Genomic DNA, 27482 nt, shown 5'->3' with positions numbered 1-27482 from the left:
GGGAAACTAAACAAAATACAGTAAGCGGAATATTATATCAATTTAATACCACTCTTAACACCCTTAATAAATGGAAAACAAACAAAAAACCTCAAGAAATTTTCTTAAGGAGCCACCAAGAAACCAAACAACACACCAAAAAAAGTACAAACCACACGAAAAATCAAAAAGGACACTTCAGTGACAGACTAAATGAAGTGCCAAAAACGAGGGCTCAAAGACCCTGGAAGCAAGAGAAAAAACAAAGACTTGGCTTACTCTGGGTTACCGTAGAACGCGGAGCATTAGTCCCCAGGAGGGTCACCGAAAAATAAAAGAAAAGCAAAAAAAAAAGACAAAGAAAACCACAACAAAGACCTTACCACACTCCAAAATATGAAAATGAAAACCACACTCCAAAAATGAAAAAACCCAGGCCACACTCCAAATGGAACGTCTCCCAGCAAGAATGAAGGCTTACTGTGCAGGGTTAACTTTTTTACGGCCAAAGCCGTGTTCAGGTAAGTTGTTTTATATTTAAGGCGAATGACAGCCCCCCAGTGGGGTGAGTGCAATGGCTGTCAGACATGGCAATGAGAAACAAACTGGAAGGACCCATCCACTACCACAAACAAGGGGAATCGAACCCCAACCCCGGCAGGAACACACACAAAATCAACAAAGGAGGCCAAAAGGCAAAAACATGAAAACGAACAACAGGCAAAAAAACCCTAAAAAGGGCGAAACAGGCACACAACCGGCACAGGACAGAGGATTGGGCAGATGACAAAACGAGACGAGCAACGGTCAAACACAGGCAAAAACAGCAGGCACAAGAAAGGACGAAACGGGAAACTATCGAGCACAGGGAAGGACGAGACCAGCAGAGGCGAGGACAACACAGGCGAAGACGTGGCAAACACAGGTGAAGACGTAACAGGCACAGGCGAAGACGAAACAGACACAGGTGCAGACTTGACAGCAAATGAAAGAGGACGGGAAGACTGGAAAGGCACATGGGTAGACTGACTAGGCATGACACGGGTAGACTGACAGGGCACGGCACGGGAAGACTGACTGGACACGGCACAGGTAGACTGACTGGGCATGGTACAGGTAGACTGACTAGGCACAGCACGGGTAGACTGACTAGGCATGGCACAGGAAACGGCAGGAGACGAAGATACACAGCATACACCATAGGTAGACTCAGCAACGGACTTAATGACAGGCGAGGATGTGGCAGGAAACGACAAGGACACAACAGGCACAGGAGGGATGGCTGGCACAAACGAGGATATGCCAGACAAACCAGACGTACAAGGACGCAAGGACGAAATGGACTCAGCTATGGACTTGACAGGACGAGGAATTCTACTGAACTTCAACTTTTGACGAATCATCATCACAAACAGGCACAAATCTCTGGGACTTATCTACAACTTAAACCAGCCACATAAAAAGACCCCAACTTACTGTGCAGGCTTACGATAGGCACAGAGTCCTAGTGCGCTTAGCCCGCCTCAGGTAAGTTTTTGTATCTGAAGCAAAAAGGGAGCCCCCCCAGTAGGGTGAGTGCAATGGCTCCTGGACATAACATCCGATCCCGCACTGTATCAGGGTGAGGGTACACCTCGACGGAGGGTGTAACCAGCACACCAACTTCGCCGGGGGATCGAACCCCGCCTTCACAAAAGTTAAGGCAGACACAACGGAGACAGGACAGTACAAAGCGAAAGAACCGCACACTGGAGACGCCTCGGCTGACTCACACTCCAGAGTGACAGTTCACACTAGACAAACATAACCGAAACAAAAACGAAAAGGACATCAGCCTGGCGAGGAATCGCCGGAGGCCTCACAGCGCCAAAGATGGGCATCGGCACGAACCATGAGAGTAGTGATAGTATCCTCCCAGACACTCTTGAAGGTCCTGGCAAAATGGATCGTGTTGTGCTCACGATGGTCAAGGTCCATAGGGAGGACGGCACGGTTTCCGCCGGGCTCGGAAAGGGCACTGGCAAAAGAGAACCGGCGTGACGAAAGCTTCCGCTTACGCTTAGGCCTATGCCGCCGGAGGGGGGGGGGTCGAAGATGCCTCACCAGAGTCAGACTCCCCAGGAGTAAACACCAAGGGGAGAATGATTGTCTCCCCCCAGGCTCGACCTCCTCGTCAGAAGAAGCCAGACTGACATCCGGCTCCTCCTGGCTCTGCTGCAGAGGAGGACAAACCTCCATTGCGTCGTCAATCACGGCATCCGGACTTTCGTCTGGATCCTCCACGGCCGCAGTGCCATGGGGACTGGCATCAGGGGCCGGAACCCCAGCCTGATCCTCTTGACGAGAAGACACTGGAGGAACTCAAGAGGCTGGTTGAGATGTAGGCTTCCCCCAGGCATTCCTACATTCCCGGGCCATGTGGCTCGCCTGGCCACAGCGTTGACATTGTCTACTGAGCAGGCAACTGCAACTCCGGTGACCCACCTTCCTACAGATGGAACAGTAAGGGGGCTGACCGCGGTACCAAACACGGCAGTCAAAGCCAGCCAGGCGAACGTCACCAGGGATATCTTTGGTCAGAGAGACTTTAACAAGGCGGTTGCCATCACTCAGGCCAGGGAAACCATGGTGCTCACTCCTCTGGACAGAGTGCACTTGCCCAAAGGAGGAGAAAAACGTACAGACAGCATCGTCTGGGACCTCAAACGGACAATCCCGGAGATACACCAGACGGGACGATGTGTCGGCACTGGCAAGATGGAGCTGGTGGTCACTAAAGCAAATTCCACGCTCTATGGCGGACTGACACGACTAAGTCTCCTTGTAAGTGAGACGGACGGCTCCGTTCCGAAGGAACTGAACGGAGGACACTTGGTCTTTCTCCACGCTCTCCAAGAGGCGGGAGAGGACTTAGGACCAGCCCACGGTGCAGTAGATCTCCACAGGAAAAAAAGGCCACCAGGCTTTTCGGGCACTGGATGGTCTGAGGCATGCTGGGCCGGACCAAGAGAAGCCGAAGCACACTCAAGGAACAGACCCAGACAAGCACAAGTGTTAAGAAAAGCTATCTAGCCCCGGAGAGCTATTAAAGATAGCACCGCAAGTGAAAAATGAAACCGAGCACCACAAGTGAAACACTAGAGGATACTCACAAACAACTGCCGAGGCCTCTCGAGCTCAAATGGCAGAGATACTAGCTAACGTCAACAAACTAATAAAGAGCGTCAGGTAAGTATGCCTTTTCCGCCTCTCCGGGACTGCAAAACGCAACTTGTCTGCGCATACCATGTGGTAATGGAGGTCACGTGCTCCTCGTCCTGTTGTGTCGTGCTGTCCACTCGCTGCTATGCTACCAAGAAAAGAGAAGATAATGTGAAGGTTGGTTGGTCACTTGTTCTGCTTTCATTTGATTATTTCTTCCCCAGAGGGAAGTGGGCCACACTCGAAGGTAGTGCTATACCGAGGCAACCCGTGGCCGGGACGAGGCAAGCCTCTTTTCCATGGCCCCGTTAAAAAATCAGTTTAATATATGAGCTGCTCAATGAGCAGCGTATAAGATATTAAGCTGATAAGAACACACTTTTTTTTTTCGTTTATTTACATATATACAATGGGCCAGGTGGAGGAAGCTCCGCTCTCGCACTTAATTGACAATAGTAAGTTGAAATATAAAGTTTGAATGGAAACGAGGCTAAAGTACAATATAATTGTTGACTAATAAAAGCGACGGCATTCTGGAGACACCTGGTTTGATTTACACTCCAGAATGCCAAAAATGCTAAGAAATAGTATGGAAAGCGACAGCTATATACAATTGTTTATATTTGTGGATGTGGTATAATTTGCTTATGAGATAACTACTTTTACTTTGATTGTAATATTATGAATTGTTTGGCGTGTTTTGCTTGAACGGGCAAGCCAGGGAAAGGGAGCAATCGAGCGGCCGTGTCCGGGGGCCTGGAAACCCGCCCTTGCAAGGCTCGGTCCCCGGGCTTGGCCGCCACCCCCCGTTTCCCTGCCTAAATGATTAAGCGTAGCTTATCATTGTTTACGCTACAGAGTACGCTCATATGGGCCCAAGTTTTTAGGAATTCATTGGGGGGATAATAGGAATATGCCGCGGAGAGACGCGTGCATACCCTTGTTTTTATTTTATTGATTACAGCCTGGGTGGACGTACCCTTCTGTTCGAAAGTACGAAGGTTCTGTGCTGCCAACGTTCAAGGCCTGCCATTTCTCTTTTTCCTTCTCATTTACGTTATTCCTAGCCACTTTTCAAGGATCCGCGTCCTGCGCATTGCCGAGAAGATGCTGGAGGTAAAGGGAACGAGGGGAATAAAACCGGTCCCCATCAACTTTGAGCATGAGTTTGGTCCTTGCTGGGCCGCGTTCTTTTACTGCCTGAAGGAAAGCTTTTTCGAAGACTAAAATCTGCTCGCTAACTGAAGTCTTTTTTGTGGCGGGATTGTCGTCCTTCACTGGCGAGGAAGGTGGGCGTTTATGCGTGCACTCGGAAAGGTCTTGGGAGTCGGGAAATAAAACCTGTGTTACAGCATTCGCGTAGCTGGCTGGCTTGGTGGTCTCTTCTGAGTGAGAAGGCGCAGTGTCCATAGTATCCTCGGTTTGTGTCGGTGGTTGAGGCGTTTCGGTGTTGCTTGCAGTGTTATCCACGGGGGGCGAAGCATTGTTTCGGGGACGCAATCTTTGTGGGCAATTTTGAACTACGTGTTCAGTTGAACTGCAACGGTAGCAGGTAATGGGCTGGCCCATGTACTTGAAATGGACTTCTAAGCCATTAGTAACGATCTTGCGAGGAAGATCCCAGTCCAACGATATAAATTCCGCGACACGGATTCCACGCCCGATGTGAGTGAAACCTTGCTCCGTATAGTACAAGCGGCGCAAGGTTTCACTTTTCAATTTTCCATAAGTCTTGAGAAAAGGTAGTAAATCACTATCAGGATATTCCATGGACACAAAGATTGAAACATGGATCGTACGAGCGCCCATCAGGCGCAAAGGCTTCACTGAATTTTCGTGGTCAAAACCACTTGCGGTGAGGCATGCAGCCATTTCGGCAGAATCGAGAGTAATGTCAAAACATTTCCCTCCATAAAGAGGAACCACTCCTGTGATGTGTCGCTGGTATTCCGGTAAAGCTTTGGTGATGGAAAGGGCATCCAAAACCATACCGTCCTCAATGATGAGACGAACAGAACGCTTGTGAGCAAACTCGTTGCGAGGTCGTGAGGCCATCACGAACTCGAAGCTCAAAAACAGCCAGAAAAACGCTAAAAATCCTTCTCCTCTCGTCCGAAAAACACGTAGACCATATAACGTAAACACTAGAAAACACAACGGCGAAGGAAGAACTGGATAATAATAGCAGCGAACAAAGAAATACCCGAAACTTTTGGAACAAAGATACTTTTTTTTTTTTTTTTCGTTTATTTACATATATACAATGGGCCTGGCGGAGAAAGCTCCGCTGTCGCCCTTAATTTACAATAGTTAAGTTGAAATATAAAGTTTGAATGAAATATAAGGTATGAATGAAAACGAGGCTAAAGTACAATATAATTGTTGACTAATAAAAGCGAAGTAAAAGCGAAGGCATTCTGGAGACACCTCGTTTGATTTAAACTCCAGAATGCCAAAAATGCTGAGTAATATTATTGAAAGCGACTTCATAATCTAGAAAAACTATATACAATTGTTTGTGTAAGCGCATGTCCTATTGTTTGCTAATGAAATTACTAATTTTGTTTTGATAGTAATATTATTAATTTTGGCGTTTATGTGAAAAGGCAAGCCAGGGAAAGGGAGCGGTCGAGCGGCCGCGTCCAGGGGCCTGGGAGCCCGCCCTTGCAAGGCTCGGCCCCCGGGCTCGGTCGCCACCCTCCGTGTCCCTGCCTAAATGATTAAGCGTAGCTCATGGTTGTCTACGCTACACAATATGCCCATATGGGCCCAAGTTTTCAGGAATTCATTTGGGGAGTAATAGGAATACGCCGCGGAGAGACGGGTGCGTACCCTTGCTTTTATTTTATTGATAATGGCCTGGGCGGAGGTAACCTTCTGATCGAAAGTGCGAAGGTTCCGCGCCGCCCAGATGTCATTAAAAGTAATATTAAAGAGGAAACGAGAAATAAGGTTCGCTTTGGAGGACTGGCCATCCTGAGGGAGGCCATGTCCGAAAAAAACTAGAGCTGGACTTAGAGTTAAGGTGTTAGAATAGAAAGGGTGTACGGTTTGAAACACCCACGCCCACACCTGGGTTGCCCCATTGCATTCACAGAAGGCGTGAGAGAAAGATTCGGTAAGGCCACAGGTGGCACAACGCTCACTGACTCGGAGCTGGCGCCACCGTTTTAGAAAGGCCCGAGTTTTGATAACTCCGTACGCCAGGTGCCATGCGATATCGGCTTCCCAATTGGTACTCAGACCCCCATATATGGTCGGCCAGATGTGACGCCAGGGCAGGTTGAGAGCCAGTTTCCCCTCCCAAGCGAGTGTGCAAGGCAATCGCCGGGGAGAGGGGTTCACGAGTTTTTCGTAGAAGGTTTTAACTGTGTAGTCTGGTAGGAGGGTCAAGTCTAGATTTAGGCGATCAGTCGCTGTAAGGATGTGTTGGTAATACAAAGGGGGGGAATCCCCCATGTACTTCGGTACAGCGTTTGACCGCAGAAAGGACCAGCTTTTCGTCTTACGACTTAAGGCCAGGCCTATCCAAAACCTAGCAAAGTAGACCCACTTGGAGTCACACATTTGGTCCCCTATACAGGGAACCCAGCATAACTTTAGGGCCCGGGCCTTCTCTTGCGGGTTGACAACTGCCAGGCCTCCTTGAGCTAAGGGGAGCTGACATGTCGACCTCGCCACCAGTTCTGTCTTGCTGTTCCACAAGAAGTCATAAATCGCTTTATTAACTCGTGTGTGAACCCATTCGGGCATCGGGTAGACTGAGGCTGTGTACCAGAGTCCCGAGGCTCCCAGAATGTTGGTAATTAGCGCTTTGCCGCGTAGCAACAAAGTGCGTTGTTTCCAAAGGTTAAGGCGATTTGTCAGTTTAGCTAAGCGATTATCCCAGTTTGCGTGATCCAGGTTTTCGTTACCGAAATACAACCCAAGGATTTTAAGCTTGTCTGTCACCCATGTGATATTTACAGGGCCGGATGGCCGATCGGCTGATCTGCCTATCCACAAGCCCTCGGTTTTTGTTGCATTAAGGCGCGAGCCAGAACCCTTCTCGAAGATGTTAACAATGTGAAAACATTGTGTGATGGAATAATCGTTAGCTAAAATTAGCGTGGTGTCATCAGCGTACTGTGACACTTTGCTCTGTTGTTGTTGAGAACCGGGGATTCGAATTCCCTCGATCGTTTCATCACGGCGAATCGCCTGACCTAAGGTTTCAACTACCAAGCAATACAGTAACGGTGATAGCGGGCATCCCTGCCGTACGCCTCGTTCGAGGCGAAAAGGCAAAGAAAGCCAGCCATTGTTAATGACGTTAGAGGTAATGTCGTGATAAACCACATCAACCCGTCGGAAATGAGGCCCAAAATTGAATTGAGATAACACGTGTTGTAGAAACCCGTAATTAACTCGGTCAAAAGCCTTTTCCTGATCCAGACTAATAATTGCGGCTGATAGATCTTTGTGTTTAACATAGTCGATAGTGTCCCGTAGTAAAAAGAGGTTCTCGTAAATACTACGGTCCGGAATACCGCAAGTTTGATCTTTGTTTATGATCCGTGGTAGAACGTGACGTAATCTATTTGCTAACACTTTTGTACAGATCTTGTAATCAGTGTTTAGTAAGGAAATAGGGCGCCAGTTCTTAAGCTCGAGTGGATCTTCTTTCTTATATAAGAGACGAATGATCCCTTGGCGTTGGGTCTCAGACAAAGAGCCATGTTGAAAGGAATAATGTAGTATTTCTACCAAATCAGGTCCTATTAAGCCCCAGAAACGGCCATAAAATTCAACCGGTAAGCCGTCGCTCCCCGGGGACTTGTTTGTTGACATTTGTGAGGCCGCGTCAAAACACTCAGCAAGTGTGAGTTCGCCTTCACAAAGTGACTGATTGTCACTAGTCAGAAACTGGTCTAATTGTTCTAAAAGCCAGTCTTGGCTCTCGAGCTCCACTGGTTCGGCAGTGTAGAGATTTTCGTAAAAATCTCTGCACTCCCGAAGAATATTTTTATCGGACGTGACCGAGGTGTTATTGACACGTGATTCAGATATTGCATTCCGTGACTGACGCTTGTTTTCGAGTTGAAAGAAATACCTCGTCGGTTTTTCTCCCATCTCGATCCATTGTTCTTTGCTGCAGATCATAGCCCCTTCTACGGCACGATCATCGATTGTTTTGAGTAAATCTTTGATCTCTGCAAGGCGAACATGATCGGCGGCGGTGTTTGAATTACCGCGAGCTGTTATAAGCCGGAACTCGTGTTCTAAAGTGGATTTTTCTCGCCTTCTCTGACGGCTTTGTTCAATGCTGTGTGAGATGGCGATTTCTTATAGCTGTAGTTTACCAGCGTCCCACCAGATCCGTGGATTGGTGAAAGCCGGTTTGTTGTCCTGCGAGGCCGGCCAGAAATTATTTACAGCTGAACAGAAAGATTCTGATTTTAGCAGCTGCGTGTTAAATTTCCAGACGCCACGTCCCCTCGGGTTTGAATTACCGAGTGTGACCTTTAGACTAATTATATGATGGTCTGAGTACCCGAAGGAGTTGCATTTAAATTTGGTGATGCGTGATCTCCAAGCCTTAGGAGTATAAAACCGATCTAGCCGCCAGCCCACACTGTGAGGGCCGTTAAACCATGTAAACATACGCCCGGTAGGGAAATTAACGCGATAAAAGTCTTCTAACTTTAAAGAATCGGTGAAAGCATGGAGTTGTGTGACAGCTCTGTCTCCAAAGCTGTCATCGCCACCCCATTTGTCCAGCTGAATATTTGGAACACAATTAAAATCGCCGACCACAAAGGTGTCGAGATTCGGAAATGGAAAGCGCCAGAGATTGTCAAAAAATAATTCACGTTCTGCGTGGTTGTTCGGCGCGTACACGTTGACAACTTGGAAAAAACATTGGTCAAATTTTAGTTTGGCGGTAATGATCCTGCCGGCTAAATCGGTGTGGAAATCGGCGATTTTCACTGAACTGTTCAGATGAACAAGCACAGCAACTCCCGCCGATCTATTTGACCCCGGAGACCACGCACACTGGCCTCCCCAATAACTCTCCCAAGCCTTACCGGAAAGGGAGTCGGCAAGGTGTGTTTCTTACAAAAAGAATAAATCAAAGTTAAGGGATTTAAGATATTCAAAAACTTTGACCCGCTTATGGCGTTCGGCAATGCCGTTGACGTTAAGGAAACTAGCAAGAGAGCCATAATGACTAGTAAGAGGAAAAAAACTAAATTGTCTCGTAACACTAACATAATCTTAACAAAAAAGGGGGAATAAAGAAATGAAACTTATCGTTTAAAACAGTTCAGGTTGTTCCCTGCGAAGATCTTCACAGACGGTCATAAGTCTGGCGAAGGCGTCCGGTTTGAGAGTTCCTTTCAAGGTCTGCCATTTTTCTTTTTCCTTGTCGTTGACATTGTTTCGAGTCACCTTGCAAGGATCCGCGTCCTGTAGGTTGCCAAGCAGATGTTGAAGATAAAAGGAGCGAATAGTATAGAAACGGTCTCCATCCACATGATGCATAAGTTTTGTTCTGGCTCGGCCGCGTTCTTTCACTGCCTGAAGGAAGGCCTTCTCGAAAACTGCAATCCTCTCACTGAGTATGGTTTTTTTAGCTGACGGCTTGTCATCTTTAACTGGCGAGGAGGGTGGGCGCTTACGCGTAGGTTCTGTAAGATCCTGGGAATCTGAAAATAAAACCGGCGATGCAGCATCCGCGTAACTTGCCGGCGTGGCGATTTCTTCTGATTGGGGAGGCGCAGTGTCCATAGTGTCTGGTTGTTCAGGTGTTGCAGCCGTTTCGGTGCTACACGCACTGTTGTCCCCGGGGGGCGAAGGATTCCTTCGAAATCTCCCTTTTTGTGGGCATTCCTGAACAACATGCTCAGCAGAACCGCAGCGATAGCACGTAATCGGTTGTCCCGTGTATTTGAAATGGATCTCCACACCATTCGTAACAATTTTACGAGGGAGATCTTTGTCTAGCGAGAGAAACTCAGCCACGCGGATCCCACGCTCGATGTGTGAGAAACCCTCCTCACTATAGTATAGACGTCGAAGAGCGTCAGTCTTCATTTTGCCATGAGATTTCAGGAAATTTACCAGGTCGACGTCCGGATATTCGACGGACACAAAGATTGATACATGGATAGAGTGAGCCCCAAGTAGTCGCAAAGGTTTCACTGTGTTATCGTAGTCGAAGCCAGCTTGGGCCAAACGTGACGCGTTTTCGGGAGAATCCAACGTGATATCGAAGCATTTTCCTCCGAACATCGGGACAACACCCGTAATTGAATCTTTAAAATCAGGAAGAGGTCTGATGAGAGTAAGGGCGTCGAGCTCCATACCATCCTCAACAATAAGGCGGACTGAACGTTTGTGAGCAAACGCATTGCGAGGTCTCGCGGCCATCATCAATACGCCACTCCACAAACGTCAGGAAAACCGAAAAAAAGCCTGTTCCGAACTCCAAAACACTCCAAAAAACTCAGCGAAAACACTAACAGACTACTCAGAAGAAAAAAACTGGTGATCCGGGACGCGAACAGAAAGGAATCCTCGAAACTTTCGGAGCTAAGACCCACGCGTGATCTTAGCCAAAAGGCCGAGAAGGGATGCCCATAGATGCTCACAGCGGACAAGGTGCTCTCAGTCTCATGGCCACGAGATATGGTGGTCCGATTACAATCCGTGCCAAGGAAGGAATGCCCAAAGCCAACCTGAAAGCGAGGCGCACACAACGATCGCCCTTGTACAGTGGCCAGCAGCCACCAGCATTGCATGGCACTTGCGTTGACAGCAAGAGGACAAATGCACATTGTGCTTGCTCTGACCTCGTTTTCATTTCCCCCTTATAACAAAGTTAATTTTCACGACTAATTACTTGTCTATGACCATGCCACAGGGAAAACACCGGTTCTCGTTCGATCACTGAAGTTATGCCCTGTCAGGCGGGGTTAGTACTTGGATGGGAGACTGCCTGGGAATACCCCGTGTTGTAGGCTTACCTTTTTCCTTCTGTACACTTGATTATCTCAAATAATCTCAGTTTCCTCCATGAAAGAACATTCCAAACCAGGTTTTTCGAACACAACATGCCAACGATATGTCACAAATGAGACACAACAAAAACAAAATAGTTCACACGAGAAAGTGGAGCTTGTATTCCCAAGGAAGCGTGTGCTTGCGAGATCTTATTAATCCAACGTTTATGACATTAAACGTATCTTTTCGTGTGAGCAAAGAACAGGCTACGACAAGTAAGAAATGCATGCACTGTTATGCATAAGATGGAAGTTAATCGAGACCGGATGATATGTATACAGCGAAGGCTACAACACTATAATATTCATCTTGCGAAAACGTGACTTATGTGACATAGCGCACTTCAAAGTCTTACTGTTCCCTGCTCAACACGAACAGTACGTATTCAAAGGGTGGACAAGACACTATCCTGAGCATAAAAGATTTACTTTTTATGATAACAATTCAATTAACTGATAACATAGAGAAACCACAAAGTGTTGGCCTCAGAAATGTAACGCCAACTGATCTGGCGGGTCCTCAGTTACTCAATAGAAAACGGGCTCTCCAGAATGCAACATGACACAATGCAAAAGAAATCTATCACGCATACAGATGGGCGATGGAGCAGTACAAACACACATTCACTTACGTTTTCCAAACGATGCTCGAGGATAAGAGCTCAACCCACTGGTATTTTCTTGTGTCACTCGTCTATCGATGGAAGTGCCACTAATCGATGCGGCTGAAATAAACAAGTCGTCTTGCTCTCTCTACGGCCAAGAATGAAAGAAATAAAATCACAATTTGGCAGTGCACCATGTACGGAACGTTTACCCACAATTTCAGCAGTGGACTTCAGAAATACAACTCTCCTTGCTTAGTGCTTAGTCCTTACACCACCACTGCATCTCCTGCCCTGCCCTGCCTGAAACGATACCAATAAACCTTGCCATTAGCCAGCTTTGCCACCGGGGGTTGGTGAGGGGACTAGCGCGAACGCAGGTCCTCACTACCAGAAATTATACGCTCGAGTTACCCACATTTGGGGTAATCGCAAGGGTCAACCCAATCGAAGTGCAATGAAAGAGCGTCACCTTGAGAGGACTGCCTCCCTGATCACAGTGCCTCCCGCGTCAGGTAAGTTTTTTATGTTTAAGGCGAATGACAGCCCCCCCAGTGGGGTAGTGCAATGGCTGTCAGACATGTAGACTCATCCACCAACAACAACGGTTTACCTTAAACGAGGGCACATCAGCGCGTCAAATATCACCAGGGAATCAAACCCCGCAACTACATATAAAGAACAAAGAACAAACGCACAAAACGATGCATTCAAGAGAGGCCTCGTCCGACTTATACTCAAGAATGGCAACGTTACAAAGGACAAACAGACAAACATGCGAGAAGACATGAGGACAACAGGACAGACAAAAGGCGCAAAAGCGAATGGCAGACCAAACGAGGTCACCAGTCAGACCAACACATCCCGCAAAAACGGGTTCGCTTAAAGGGAAGGCGCAACAAAAAAACAGGGAACAGGGACTAAATATGGACAACAAGGCCATCACCAACAAGAGAAGCGACAACACCGTGAGCGCCCCATTGGCGCACAAAGAAACGACGACGACGGGCGGAACGGAAGCGCCGAAAAAACAGGGGAAGGTAAAAGCGAACATGAGACTTAACAAGCTCAATGACCTCGACGGGAGAGGGACGCACATTACGAAAACGAAAATCATTATGGACAACCCAGATACAGAACTTGGAAAGGTTTAAAAGATAAACAAAAAGACGGGGGACAACACGAAGTTTCTCATCAGAAAAACCAAACAAAACATGACATAGGAGGATACAAGGAGAGAAGTGCGACGCAGAAGACAGAAGAGACTGAACCCAAGAGATAACACTAGTGGCTCGAGGGCAATAGAAAAACAAGTGCTGCAGAGACTCAACAGGATCAGAGCAAAAACATTGGGTAGAAATGTTATAACCAAAAGAAGACAACCGTTCAGCCGTGTAAAGAACCCCATGGGAACTTTCCAGGCGAGGTCAATGACAGGACGATTGGAACTGAAAAAGAAAAGCTGACGCTAGGTTGCAGGCCAATACAAAGAACCAAAAAGGGGAAAGAACTTCACAACACAATGAGGAGAGGTAACATTCACAGAGAGCAAAAACGAATAGACAGATTTGGCAGACATAGACACGGCAGGAAGAAAGCTAGGTCCAGGATTAATGCCCAAAGACGAAGACTGGGAGGAATCGTTGCAGGCCCCCCAAGCCGACACCAAAGAGCGATAAAAAGGAGGAAGAACATCACGAGAAAAAGAGGCCGGAGCGGAAAAAACAACATCAGGAGAAGCATTGAAAACAGAAGAAAACCAAAAAACCATAAATGAAACCCAAGGAGATGGGGACAAAACGACGAATCCATTGAACACGAGGAGAACACACCTTAAGCTGAAAGTCAACAACGGAGAAACCACCCAAAGAACATGGCTGAACAACTACACGGTGAGCAACAAGATCACGCTTACCATTCCAAAAGAACTTAAAAATGAGACAATTAATGTCCGCACTGACCCTTCGAGGGACATGGACCAAAGAGGCCACGTACCAGACTCGAGATAACACTAAGGCATTGATTACAAGTGCCTTGCCATGATACGAAAGGGAACGCTGTCGCCAAGAGTTAAGCACATTTTCAACAACAGTAATACGAGGCCTCCAATTGGCTTCCTCCACATTACCTGGCCCAAGAGAAACACCTAAAACTTTAATACTACAGGATGACCAATCAATTGCCACCGGTGAGTCAGTGCGGCCATTCCAGGCACCCAGCCACAAACCCTTACATTTAGATAAGTTTAATTTTGCTCCAGAACCACGCTCATAAAGGGAGTACACATTAAAGACTTGAGGAAATGAGGAGAGAATTATCGTCTGCGTAAGCAGAGACACACGGCAACAATGAAAAAGAACCAGGAAGGACAAGACCACTTATTAAAGTGTTTGAACGGATATTTCAAAGCAAAACTTCAACAACCAAAACATAAAGAAGAGGGGACAACGGGCAGCCTTGACGAACACCATGCGACAAAGAAAATGACTTCGATATATACCCGTTAACATTAACAGCACTACAAACACCAGAATAAAACAAATCAACCCAGCGAACAAAGGAGGGACCGAAACTGAAAGAAGAGAGAGTAAAGCGGAGGAAAGGCCAATCCACCCTGTCAAATGCCTTTTCCTGATCGAGAGACAACAAAGCAGCTGGGACACCAGTATGGGTGCAGTAGTCCACCACATCACGAAGGAAAGCAACATTTTCCCCGATGAAGTGACCGGGAACACCACACGTCTGATCTTTCTCAACAACAAGATGGATAACCTTTAGTAGCCGAGCTGCAATGGCACGAGAAGTGACTTTATAGTCGACATTTAACAGGGGGATTGGCCTCCAGTTCTTTGGATCCAGACGATCCCCTTTCTTGAAGGAGAGGAAGATAATACCACGGCGCTGAAAGGAAGACAAACAACCAGAAACATAAGCAGAATTTAGAACATCAACAAGATCGGAACCGAGAGCAGGCCAAAACTTAATATAAAATTCCATTGGAAGGCCATCACAGCCAGGACCCTTACCCCTAGCCATGCCATTCAGGGCCACAAAACACTCCTCCTGGCTGAGAGGGCCCTCACACTAGTCCCTTTGATCAGGCGGAAGCACAGCAGAAACATGAGAGAGTAAGTCAGCATGAGCAACAGGATCACACGGAGCAGCAGAAAAGAGATTGAAATAAAAGGAGCGAAAAGCATCACACGAACCAACAACAAGAGGACCATCGCCCACTCTCAACGCCGCAACATTACGATCCACCGAATTCTTTCGCTCAAGGCCAAGAAAGAAAGAGGTAGAGGATTCCCCTTCTTCGACCCACTTGACACAAGCACGGACCTGAGCGCCACGGGCGACCTCCAGGTCTAAACGACTGATACTTTTAATGGTATTATAATAAGCAGGCAGGAAAGAAACGTGGCCAGCATCAACGAGAACTATAAGGTGAGCAGCAAGGCGATCAAGAGTGTCACGCTCAAGACGCCTAGACCGACCACGCTGCTTACAGTAATTAATCGTAAGACCCTTAATACGGGCCTTACCCTCATCCCACCACTCAGCTAAGGACTTAAAGGACTGGCGACAACGCCGCCAAGCACACCAGAAATCAGAGACAAGGGAAAAATAGTTCTCCTCATCCAGAACAGAAACATTCAGCTTCCAGAGCACCGGGCCAGGAGGAGTAACGGATGGAAGAGAGTAAACGAAGGATAAGGCAGAGTGGTCAGAATAAGGGCATGGTAGTATATCTGCCGAAGACACAAAAGGAAGCCAGGAGAGGGGGCAGCCAATAAGATCGATACGAGAGGCGAAGGCCCCATCTCTCCTAAACCACGAAAAACAAAAATCAGAAGGATGCTTCAGGTGCCAAACATCAACAACACAACAATCCAGAAAGAGGGCACGCAACACAGACATACTTTCACGGGATGTATCGAACGGAGAAGAACCACGATGATCCATAAGACGATCCAGAACGGTGTTAAAGTCCCCACAGAGAAGAGTAGGAACAGACGGATCGATATGGTCGACACAATGAACGAAAAACTCATCACGGTCAGGATTACGATTTGGTGCATAGACACAGGCAACACGAAAGACAGACTCACGAAACTCAAACTCGGCCAGGACAAAACGACCATCGAACTCACACAAAATATCTCGACAACCCAGAACAGAACGATAAAAGATGGCAACACCACAAGAACGATTAGAACCAAAGGAACCGGTTCACAAATAACCAAAACGGACCAAGAGGACAACTCAGAAGAAGAGACAGCATGAGTCTCCTGCAGACAAACTACCATGGGAAAAAGATGAGAGAGCCATTGAAAAAAGGCAAGCCTCTTATCCTCATCCCTCAGACCATTGACATTAACCGAATAAATGGTAAGGGCCATAATAAGGAAAACAAAGAAAGAGGCCATCACTTCCGACAAGAAGAGGGTTTCATAACAGCAGCCAGAGCAGCCTTAGTTAAATGAGGAGAGACATGAGAAGAGACTTGACCACGACTTTTATAGTTAGGAAGAGGATAAAGACTACAACGGCCAGTCTTAGTCTTAGACCCGCCACTTTTCTTTACACTATTACTTCTGTTAACCTTTTTACTGTTTAAGTTCATAACACCACTACTATTACTTACTTTATTACTTTTGTATGTTTCATAATGTATGTTTGTTTCACTGTCATTATTTACATTATTAATACTTTTGTTTGTTTCATTAACTACTCATTTGTTCGTTTCATCATCAGAACTACCATCATAAGTTTCATTATCACCACTACTATTAACTACAGTAATATTAACTTCATCATTATCTAATACAGTATCAAGAGAGGCCCCAAACACATCAACAATCTGACTATCAATCGCATTGATGACTTCAGAGCTCAAATCACTCCACTGCATAGACTCAGAGCCAGATGCTGTGGAAGTGAAAGACTCAATGAGGACCTCAGAAGAGGATTCCTTAGACAAAATGGACTGAGAACAGGAGCCAGCATCAGTCACATCGGTGATTGGGTCGGAGGAATCACTATATGAAACAATAGGAGTAGTGGACTGTGCGGCAGGTGCAGAAGCGGGAGGAGCGGCAGAGGCAGGAGGACACGGTACAGTGGAGACAGGAGCGGGCGCTGCAGCAGGAACAGGTGAAGCAGCATGAGAATCAGGATCAATGACCGGCGCAGCATCGGCTTCAGCAGGGGTTGGGTCAGCAGAGGCAGTACCCCAAGCATTGGGCGGATTAGTACAGTCATGCTGGACGTGACCAGGGTGACGGCATCACATGCAACGACCTTTGTAAGGACAGTCTTGGGCCTTGTGAGAACCCTCACAAATGTCACATGTTAATGGCATACCCTTATACCATAGATAATCGTTAACCTTAATAGTACGGGGAACAGCATGAGAGCGCGTCATACCAACAATAATGGACCCATCTGCTACATTATTAAGGTGTAACCAGGACCTATGATGGATGTCATGGACTACACCATAGTAAGACATAACATCTTTCAAGGCCGAAAGATCGGCCTCAAAAGGGTAACGGTAGACAAGAACATTCTCGGGCCTGGGGCCACCACCCCTCACAGGACATTGAATACTATCGACAGACAAACATTCCTTATTTAAAACGGCTAGTTTAACTGACTCATCTTTAAAGGTAACACGAACAGTTCTACTTGGCATAAACTGCACGGAGAGAATATCACCATCTCTAAATTCGTCACAGATTTTCAAGGCAATATTATTAATAGGGCAATCGTCAACTATAGTACGCTTCAAAGAGCGGGACATGGCAAAAATCGAAAAGGATGGGGGGGGGGTGGGGACGGCACAGGCCGAAAAAGGGCAAAAGCCCCACTCACCGCAGATCCAAAAAGGCTTGATAAATGCAAGAAGATGAAGTGAAGGCCCAAAATGGCGACCAAAAGGTGAGCACCAAGTGGAGATACCGACCACGCAGAAAGACCAGATGAAACACGGAACCAAAATGATAGGGCCTCCGGCCAGGTCACGTGCTCATCGTCCTGTCGTGTCGTGCTATCCACTCACTGCTATGCTACCTAGAAAAGAGAAGATGATGTGAAGGTTGGTTGGTCACTTGTTCTGCTTTCATTTGATTATTTCTTCCCCAGAGGGAAGTGGGCCCCACTCGGAGGTAGTGCTATACCGAAGCATTCTGGAGACACGTCGTTTGATTTACACTCCAGAATGCCAAAAATTCTAAGAGATATTATTGAAAACGACAGCTATATACAATTGTTTATGTTTGCGGATGTCATATTATATGCTAATGAAATAACGAATTTTATTTTGATTGTAATATTATAAATTCTTTGGCGTTTTGTGTTTAAAAAGGCAAGCCAAGGAAGGGAGTGATCGAGCGGCGGCGTCCGAAGGCCTGGAACCCCGCCCCTGCAAGGCTCGGTCCCCGGGCTCGGCCGCCACCCTCTGTGTCCCTGCCTCAAGGATTAAGCGTAGCTTATCATTGTCTATGCTACAAAATATGCTCATATGGGCCCAAGTTTTTAGGAATTCATTGGGGGAAAAATAGGAGTATGCCGTGGAGAGAAGCATGCGGACCCTTGTTTTTATTTTATCGATAATGGCCTGGGCGGAGGTAACCTTCTGATCGAAATTCGAAGGTTCCGCGCCGCCCAGATTTTATTTAAAGTAATATTAAAGAGGAAACGACAAATAAGGTTCGCTTTAGAGGACTGGCCATCCTAAGGGAGGCCATGTCAACAAAGAGCTGGACTAGAGCTGGACTTAGAGTTAAAGTTTTAGAATAGAAAGGATGTACGGTTTGAAGCACCCACGCCCACACCTGGGTTGCCCCATTGCATTCACAGAAGGCGTGAGAGAAAGATTCGGTAAGGCCGCAGGTAGCGCAACGCTCGCTAACATGGAGCCTACGCCACCATTTTAGAAAAGCCCGCGTTTTAATAACTCTGTGCGCTAAGCGCCACGCCACGCTATGTCGGCTTCCCAATTGGTACTCAGACCCCCATATATGCTCGGCCAGATGTGACACCAAGGTAGGGTGACAGACAGTTTTCCCTCCAAAGCGAATGTGCAAGGCAGTCGCCGGGGCGAGGGATTCACGAGTTTCTCGTAGAAGGTTTTAACGGTATAGTCTGGTAGGAGGGTCAAGTCTAGATTTAGGCGGTCAGTCGCTATAAGGATGTGCTGGTAATACAAAGGGGGGGAATCCCCAATGTATTTCGGTACAGCGTTTGGCCGCAGAAAAGACCAGCCTTTCGTCTCACGACTCAAAGCCAGGCCTATCCAAAATCTAGCAAAGTAGACCCACTTGGAGTCACACGTTTGGTCCCCTATACAGGGAACCCAACGTAGCTTTAGGGCCCGGGCCTTCTCTTACGGGTTGGCAACTGCCAGGCCTCCTTGAGCTAAGGGGAGCTGACATGTCGACCTCGCCACCAGTTCTGTCTTGCTGTTCCACAGGAAATCATAAATCACTTTATTAACTCTTGTGTGAACCCATTCTGGCATCGGGTAGACTGAGGCTGTGTACCAGAGTCCCGAGGCACCCAGAATGTTGGTAATTAGCGCTTTGCTGCGTAGCGACAAAGTGCGTTGTTTCCAAAGGTTGAGGCGATTCGTCAATTTAGATAAACGATTATCCCATTGAGCGTGATCCAGGTTTTCGTTACCAAAATACAACCCAAGGATTTTAAGTTTGTCCGTCACCCATGTGATGTTTACAGGGCCAGTTGGCCGACTGGCTGATTCGCCAATCCACAAGCCCTCAGTTTTTGCTGCATTAAGGCATGAACCAGATCCCTTTTCGAAGATATTGAGAATGTGAAAACATCGTGTGATGGAATAATCGTTAGCTATAATCAGCGTAGTGTCATTGGCGTACTGTGACACTTTGCTCTGTTGTTGTTTAGAACCGGGGATTTGAGTTCCCTCGATTGTTTTGTCGCGGCGAATCGCCTGACCTAAGGTTTAAACTACCAAGCAATACAGTAACGCTGATAGCGGACAACCTTGCTGTACGCCTCGTCCGAGGCGAAAGGGCGAAGAAGGCAGCCATTGTTAATGACGTTGGATGTTATGTCGTTATAAAGCACATCAACCCAATGTCGGAAATAAGGCCCAAAGTTGAAACGAGTTAACACGTGTTGTAGAAACCCATGGTTAACTCGGTCAAAAGCCTTTTTCTGATCCAGACTAATAATAGCGGTCCATAGTGTCCCGTAGTAAAAAGAAATTCTCGTAGATACTACGTTCCAGGCATACCGCAAGTTTGATCTTTGTTTATGATCCATGGCAGAACATGACGTAATCTGTTTGCTAACACTTTTGTACAGATCTTGTAATCAGTGTTTGGTAAGGAAATAGGTCGCCAGTTCTTAAGCTCGAGTGGATCATCTTTCTTATATAAGAGACGATTGATCCCTCGGCGTTGGGTCTCAGACAAAGAGCCGTGTTGGAAGGAATAATTTAGTATTTCTACCAAGTCAGGTCCTATCAAACCCCAGAAACGGCGATAAAATTCCACTGGTAAGCCATCGCTCCCCGGGGACTTGTTTGTTGACGTTTGTGAAGCTGCTTCAAAACACTCGGTGAGTGTAAGTTCGCCTTCACAAAGTGCTCGATCGTCGCTAGTTAGAAACTGGTCTAATTGTTCTAATAGCCAGTCTTGGCTCTCCAAGTCCACCGGTTCGGCGGTGTAGAGATTTTCGTAAAAATCTCCGGTTTGTTATCCTGCCAGGCTGGCCAAAAATTATTTACAGCTGAACAGAAGACTCTGATTTTAACAGCTGAGTGTTAAATTTCCAGACGCCGCATCCCCTCGGGTTTGAATTTCTGAGTTTGACCTTTAGACTAATTATATGGTGGTCTGAGTACCCAAAAGATTTGCATTTAAAATCGGTGATGCATGATCTCCATGCCTTTGGAGCGTAAAACCGATCTAGCCTACAGCCTACGCTGTGAGAGCCGTTGAACCACGTAAACAAATGCCCCGTAGGGGAATTTATGCGATAAAAATCTTCTAAGGTTAAATAATCAGTGAAGGCATGGAGCTGCATGACAGCTCTGTCTCCAAAACTGTCATCGCCTCCCCATTTGTCCAGCTGAATGTTTGGAACGCAATTAAAATCGCCAACCACAAAGGTGTCTATGTTCGGAAATGTGAAACACCAAAGGGTGTCAAAAAATGATTCATGTTCTGCGTGAATGTTGGACGCGTATACATTCACGGCTTGGAAGAAACGGCCTTCAAGTTCTAATTTAACTGTGACAATTCTACCGGCTTGATCAGTTTTAAAATCAGCGATTTTCACCGAGCTGTTCGGGTGAACGAGTGCAGCGACTCCCGCTGATCTCTTAGAACCTGGAGACCACGCACATTGACCTCCCCAATCCTTCTCCTACGCCTTGCCAGAAAAGGTGTCGGCGAGATGAGTTTCTTGCAGGAAAATTAAATCAAAATTAAAAGATCGCAATAATTCAAAAAGTTTGACTCGCTTGTGACGTTCGGCTATGCCGATAACATTAATCGAAGCTACAGTCTGTGACAAAATTCGTTGGAACAGTACACGACTATACAGATCTGAAGCTTTCGCAGCTCACTCTCCCCTCACAATGTTGTTTTAACGCGAGTTTCTGAGCCCAATTGCCAAAACAACATTGTGGGAGGGCAAGAAATTGTAAAGTGTTTCAACAATTTTGTCCGGGACTGTATTTTTGAGGAATTTCAGTTATGAAAAGAATTTGCGGGAAATATGCTACATTTTAGGAGAAGGAAACCCTTGATTTATAGCGGCCAAGAGTGAGATGCTGCGCCATATTTGTGATAAATTCGACAAGAAATGGAAACATACATCATGTTCAGGTTTGTTTGAATTTGGTTGGTTGTTTCTCGTTCAAAAAAGAAAGCCTTTTCATAGAAGGTTGACTGTGACTGAGCATGTTCTGCTTAGGAATGACCTTAACCAAGATGAATTTGCCGAGGCCGTTCAAGTTTTATTGCGTGAAGGAAAATATCGTAACATCTTGGTAACTGGGGTTGCTGGTTGCGGCAAAACACTTTATAACTCCTCTAAACTCTGTTTTCCAACCGTTTTGTAATCCTGGTACGACCACGATCGCTTTGGTTGATACTGTAAGTACTGACAGCGATGAAGCGATTCTCTCAAATGACGATTTTTCACTTCTTTTGGAAGGTCACAAAGTTCATTAACGTACACTTAAATAACATTCCGCACGGGATATTGACTTTCAACCCGATTCTCCAATATTTTGCACCAGCAAGGAAGAGTTCACCTTTGTTAGATGCGCGTTCGCTGGTCGAAAGTCTTTTCATTCATTTCATGCGGCACAAATTCGCGAAGAAGAACAACAGTGTATTTCCCCATGCTCCCGCTTTATTCGGCCTTGATCTTCTCACAAAATTAATTAGCGTGTATCTTTAATTCAACGAGTCACCAACGAGTCACCATTTTTGAGAAAGCTTTTTTGGTGAGAAATATGCACAATTGAACCACGACGGTAAAACAGTCAGAAAGGGCAGTGAACACAGAAGGTGAATCGATTGTTTTGGACACTATAGTAGAGAAAATAGTCATTTTTGAGGCAAATGTGCATGGTGACGTTGTGAATGCACTGAGAAAAAGGATCGTGCCAAATTTAATTAATACAGTGGTGACTCGCGCACACTAACACAATGTCGTTGTTTTCTTCTCTTGTTGGTTTTGTCTAGCGAAATTCGACTTGAAAAATTGTTAAGCGATATCAAATTAGCCTACAATGGAGTTGTTATGAAAAAACAGTCAGTAGAAACCGTCTAATACAGTAACGTTTTCAAACTGCGTGTCACCATTTTGGTACAAAGTTGCTCACGCAATGAACTAAAGTAAGCAAGCTTTTACATCACGTGTCATAAGTTTCTATCCTTGTGCAAAATTAGTGTTTTTCATAACTATAACTTGTGTTTCCTGTATTTCCATGTCTCTCACCGACAGAAATTGTCGAAGAGTTATAAAATAAAAACTGTACTAACATAAAAAGTATTCTTTTAAATTTCCCGGGTCTTACGAAGTTTTACTCGCGTAACATTGGGCCGGGTAATACATATATGTGCAAACTAATTTTAAGCCGTAACAATATTTGACAGTTGGCGATACATCGTCATTTTATGTAAAATACCGCATCAGTTAGTATTTTATACGACCTCCTGAAGGAAGCTACATCAAGGTAAAAGGCAATATCCTTCGTCCATATATATTCAGTATGTTGTCATCTCATTTTTAGCGCAAATCTTAATCTTTTTAGCACATCCAAGAAGTCGAAAGTCCTTTTTTGTTGATTGTAGGCAGTAATATCCTTTAGAAGTTGGAAAGGACGACTTTTCTCACAGATACAGCAATTGTAGAAACCCCGCCTCCCTTGCCTTCTATAACATAACTTCCATGGGCGTCCTCTGTTAAACAATGGCTGGATAGGTTTTCTCTTAACTGTTAAACCTTTGTATGTGCTTTTCTTTCCAGGAAAATTGTCACTGATTAATCTCCAATCGCTTTCAGGAAAAATGTAGCGCGTTTTAGCTACTTTACGAAGAGAAAACCTTTGAATGCGAGATAAAACAAATACGTTCGTGCCCTTGTCACGCTATCAATGGCAGCAAGAAAAACCATATTTCAGATCATGACTCTCTTCTTAGCTAAATTTAAACATTTTCGCTTATTTTATCATTGTGGATATATAACAAAAGAAATTCGAACATTGTACATCAAACTCAGTTACGAATAAAAACGTTAAACAGCACTATCGTACCGGTTATAAAGGCGACTGTAAAGTTGTGTCACTTATGACCCTGTCAGCACGTCCTATAAATAGTTTAAATTCCTCACAAATACAGTCTGTGACAAAATTCGTTGGAACAGTACACGACTATACAGATCTGAAGCTTTCGCAGCTCACTCTCCCCTCACAATGTTGTTTTAACGCGAGTTTCTGAGTCCAATTGCTAAAACAACATTGTGGGAGGGCAAGAAATTGTAAAGTGTTTCAACAATTTTGTCCGGGACTGTAGCGTCACAGTCATGATAGTAGAACAAGAGAAAAGCATGAAATTTAAATATGCCATAATAGCGTTGATTCGAGTGAAATTAAAGTGTTTAAAATTAAAAATAATCAAAGTTACTTAGCGGGATTCCCAAACTCTGATCAAGTCCGCATAAGCGTCCTGCTTAAGCATGCCTGTCAGGGTTGACCATTCGTGTTCTTCCTTAGCGCTTATGTGTAGACTTTGAAGCGCTCTGCTGTCGACAGCGCTCATATCACCTTGGGAATGTTGAAGGAATAAACCTCTGCATCTGTAAAAGGTCGAGCCATCCATCGCTTTCATGAGCTTGGTTCTGTCTGGTCCAGATTGTCGCATTGCTCCCAGAAATCATTTGAGTCCCGATCGTGAGGTTGAATTTCCTTTGCTCGTTCCCTTCTTAGCAGGTCCCTGGGTTGAATTGATTGTTCGAGGAGAAAGAGGCCGTTTCCGCAGGGTCTCCTGTGTTTCTCCAAAGAGACTTTGTGAGGCCATCGACGCGTAGCTGGCCGAGGTCTCGGACACCATATCTACTGTTTTGTCTGAACTTTCGGTTGTTTCTGATTCATTTACTGTTTTGTCAGAGCTTTTGATTGTTCCATTTTCGGCAGGCAAATCGACTTGTAATGGTGCCTGTTTGTTGGTGGAGGCCACGGGGGGTGAAGCGTTGTTTCGGGGACGCGATCTTTGTAGGCAATTTTGGACTACATGTTCGGTTGAACCGCTACGGTAGCAGGTAATGGGCTGCCCCGTGTACTTGAAATGGACTTCTAAGCCATTAGTGACGATCTTGCGAGGAAGATCCCTGTCCAACGATATAAATTCCGCGACACGGATCTCATGCTCGATGTGAGTGAAACCCTGCTCGGTATAGTACAAGCGGCGCAAGGTTTCACTTTTCAATTTTCCATAAGTCTTAAGAAAAGGTAGTAAGTCGCTATCAGGAAATTCTACGGACAGAAAGATGGAAACATGGATCGTACGAGTGCCCAACAGGCGCAAAGGCTTCACTGAATTTTCGTGATCAAAACCACTCGCGGCGAGGCGTGCAGCCATTTCGGCAGATTCGAGGGTAATGTCGAAACATTTCCCTCCATAAAGTGGAACCACTCCGGTGATGTATTGCTGGTATTCCGGTAAAGCTTTGGCGATGGAAAGGGCATCCAAATCCATACCGTCCTCAATGATAAGACGAACAGAACGCTTGTGAGGAAATGCGTTGTGAGGTCTTGAGGCCATGACGAACTCGCAGCTCAAAAACAGCCAGAAAAACGCTAAAAATCCTTCTCCTTTCATCCCAAAAACACGTAGACCATATAGCGTAAAAACTAGAAAAACACGACAGTGAAGAAAGAACACGATAATAATATCAGCGAACGAAGAAATACCCGAAACTTTCGGAGCTAAGATACTTTTTTTTGTTTTTTTCCGTTTATTTACATATATACAATGGGCCAGGCGGAGGAAGCTCCGCTCTCGCCCTTAATTGACAATAGTAAAGTTGAAATATAAAGTTTGAATGGAAACGAGGCTTAAGTACAATATAATTGTTGACTAATAAAAGCGAATAAAAGCGACGGCATTCTGGAGACACCTCGTTTGATTTACACTCCAGAATGCCAAAAATGCTAAGAAATAGTATGGAAAGCGACAGCTATATACAATTGTTTATATTTGTGGATGCGTATTATTTGCTTATGAGATAACTAATTTTATTTTGATTGTAATATTATGAATTGTTTGGCGTGTGTTGCTTGAAGGGGCAAGCCAGGAAAAAAAGCGATCGAGCGGCCGCGTCCGGGGGCCAGAGAACCCGCCCTTGCAAGTCTCAGTCCCCGCGCTCGGCCGCCACCCTCCGTTTCCCTGCCTCAATGATTAAGCGTAGCATATCATTGTGTACGCTACAGAGTACGCTCATATGGGCCCAAGTTTTTAGGAATTCATATGGGGGATAAAAGGAATACGCCGCGGAGAGACGCGTGCGTACCCTTGTTTTTATTTTATTGATTACAGCCTGGGCGGACGTACCCTTCTGTTCGAAAGTAGGAAGGTTCCGCGCCGCCCAGATTTCGTTAAGAGTAATATTAAACAAAAACCTAGAAATTAAGTTCGCTTTGGAGGACTGGCTGTCCTGAGGGAGGCCATGTCCGAAAAAAACTAGAGCTGGACTTAGAGTTAAAGTTTGAGAATAGAAAGGGTGTACGATTTGGAAAACCCACGCCCACACCTCGGCTGCATCATTACATTCACAGAAGTCATGAGAGAAAGATTCCGTAAGGCCGCAGGTAGCGCAACGCTCGCTAACATGGAGCCGACGCCACCGTTTTAGAAAGGCCCAAGTTTTAATAACTCCGTGCGCCAACCGCCACGCCACGCTATGTCGGCTTCCCAATTGGTACTCAGACCCCCATATATGCTCGGCCAGATGTGACGCCAAGGTAGGGTGACAGACAGTTTTCCCTCCCAAGGGAATGTGCAAGGCGGTCGCCGGGGCAAGGGATTCACGAGTTTCTCGTAGAAGGTTTTAACAGTACAGTCTGGTAGCAAGGTCAGATCTAGATTGAGGCGGTCAACCGCTGTAACGATGTGTTGATAATACACAGGGGGGTGACCCCCGATATATTTCGGTACAGAGTTTGACCTCAGGAAAGACCAGCTTTTAGTCGTGCGACTCAAGGCTAGGCCAATCCAGAATCTAGCAAAATAGACCCACTTGGAGTCACACGTTTGGTCCCCTATACAGGGAACCCAACGCAATTTTAGGGCCCGGGCCTTCTCTTGCGGATTAACCACTGCCAGGCGTCCCCTAGCTGGCATGTCGACCTCGCCACCAGTTCTGTCTTGCTGTTCGACAAGAAGTCGTAGATCGCTTTATTAACTCTTGTGTGAACCCATTCTGGCATCGGGTAGACTAACGCTGTGTACCAGAGCCCCGAGGCTCCCAGAATGTTGGTGATTAGCACTTTACCACGGAGCGACAAAGTGCATTGTTTCCAGAGGTTAAGGCGATTCACCAGTTTAGATAAGCGATTATCCCAGTTAGCGTGATCTAGGTTTTCGTTGCCAAAATACAACCCAAGGATTTTAAGCTTGTCTGTTACCCATGTGATGTTTACAGGGCCGGTTGGCCGACCGGCTGATCTGCCAATCCACACGCCCTCGGTTTTTGTTGCATTAATGCGTGAACCAGATCCCTTTTCGAAGATATTGACAATGTGAAAACATTGTGTGATGGAATAATCGTTAGCTAAAATTAGCGTGGTGTCATCAGCGTACTGTGACACTTTGCTCTGTTGTTGGTTTGAACCAGGGATTTGAATTCCCTGGATCGTTTCGTCCCGGCGAATCGCCTGACCTAAGGTTTCAACTACCAAGCAGTACAGTAGCGGTGAAAGCGGGCAACCTTGCCGAACGCCTCGTTCGAGGCGAAAAGGGGAAGAAAGCCAGCCGTTGTTAATGACGTTAGAGGTGATGTCGTGATAAACCACATCAACCCAACGTCGGAAATGAGGCCCGAAATTGAAACCAGTTAGCACGCGTTGTAGAAACCCGTGGTTAACTCGGTCAAA

The 27482-nt window shown here is 46.1% G+C and overlaps 1 protein-coding gene, 2 non-coding genes and 1 pseudogene across 3 annotated transcripts; 1 reads left to right on the top strand and 3 right to left on the bottom strand.

The window, feature by feature from the left end:
• Positions 1–710: 710 nt before the first annotated feature.
• Positions 711–1382, bottom strand: LOC138056176 (uncharacterized). The gene has a single exon (XM_068902000.1). It carries the CDS (start codon positions 1380–1382, stop codon positions 711–713), a length of 672 nt encoding a protein of 223 aa, XP_068758101.1.
• A 2023-nt stretch (positions 1383–3405) lies between these two features.
• On the bottom strand, positions 3406–3591 carry LOC138058565 (U2 spliceosomal RNA). Its single transcript, XR_011134072.1, has one exon. It is a non-coding gene; the product is annotated as a U2 spliceosomal RNA (small nuclear RNA).
• A 7476-nt stretch (positions 3592–11067) lies between these two features.
• On the top strand, positions 11068–11186 carry LOC138058373 (5S ribosomal RNA; annotated as a pseudogene).
• Positions 11187–12189: 1003 nt separating this feature from the next.
• Positions 12190–12353, bottom strand: LOC138058445 (U1 spliceosomal RNA). The gene has a single exon (XR_011133968.1). It is a non-coding gene; the product is annotated as a U1 spliceosomal RNA (small nuclear RNA).
• Between the last annotated feature and the right edge of the window lie 15129 nt (positions 12354–27482).

This window comes from Montipora capricornis, chromosome 7 (genome assembly GCF_036669925.1).
Source record: "Montipora capricornis isolate CH-2021 chromosome 7, ASM3666992v2, whole genome shotgun sequence".
NCBI classification, from domain to species: Eukaryota; Metazoa; Cnidaria; class Anthozoa; order Scleractinia; family Acroporidae; genus Montipora; species Montipora capricornis.
Note: the sequence above shows the minus strand (reverse complement) of the source record. Positions and strands in the feature narration are given on the sequence as shown.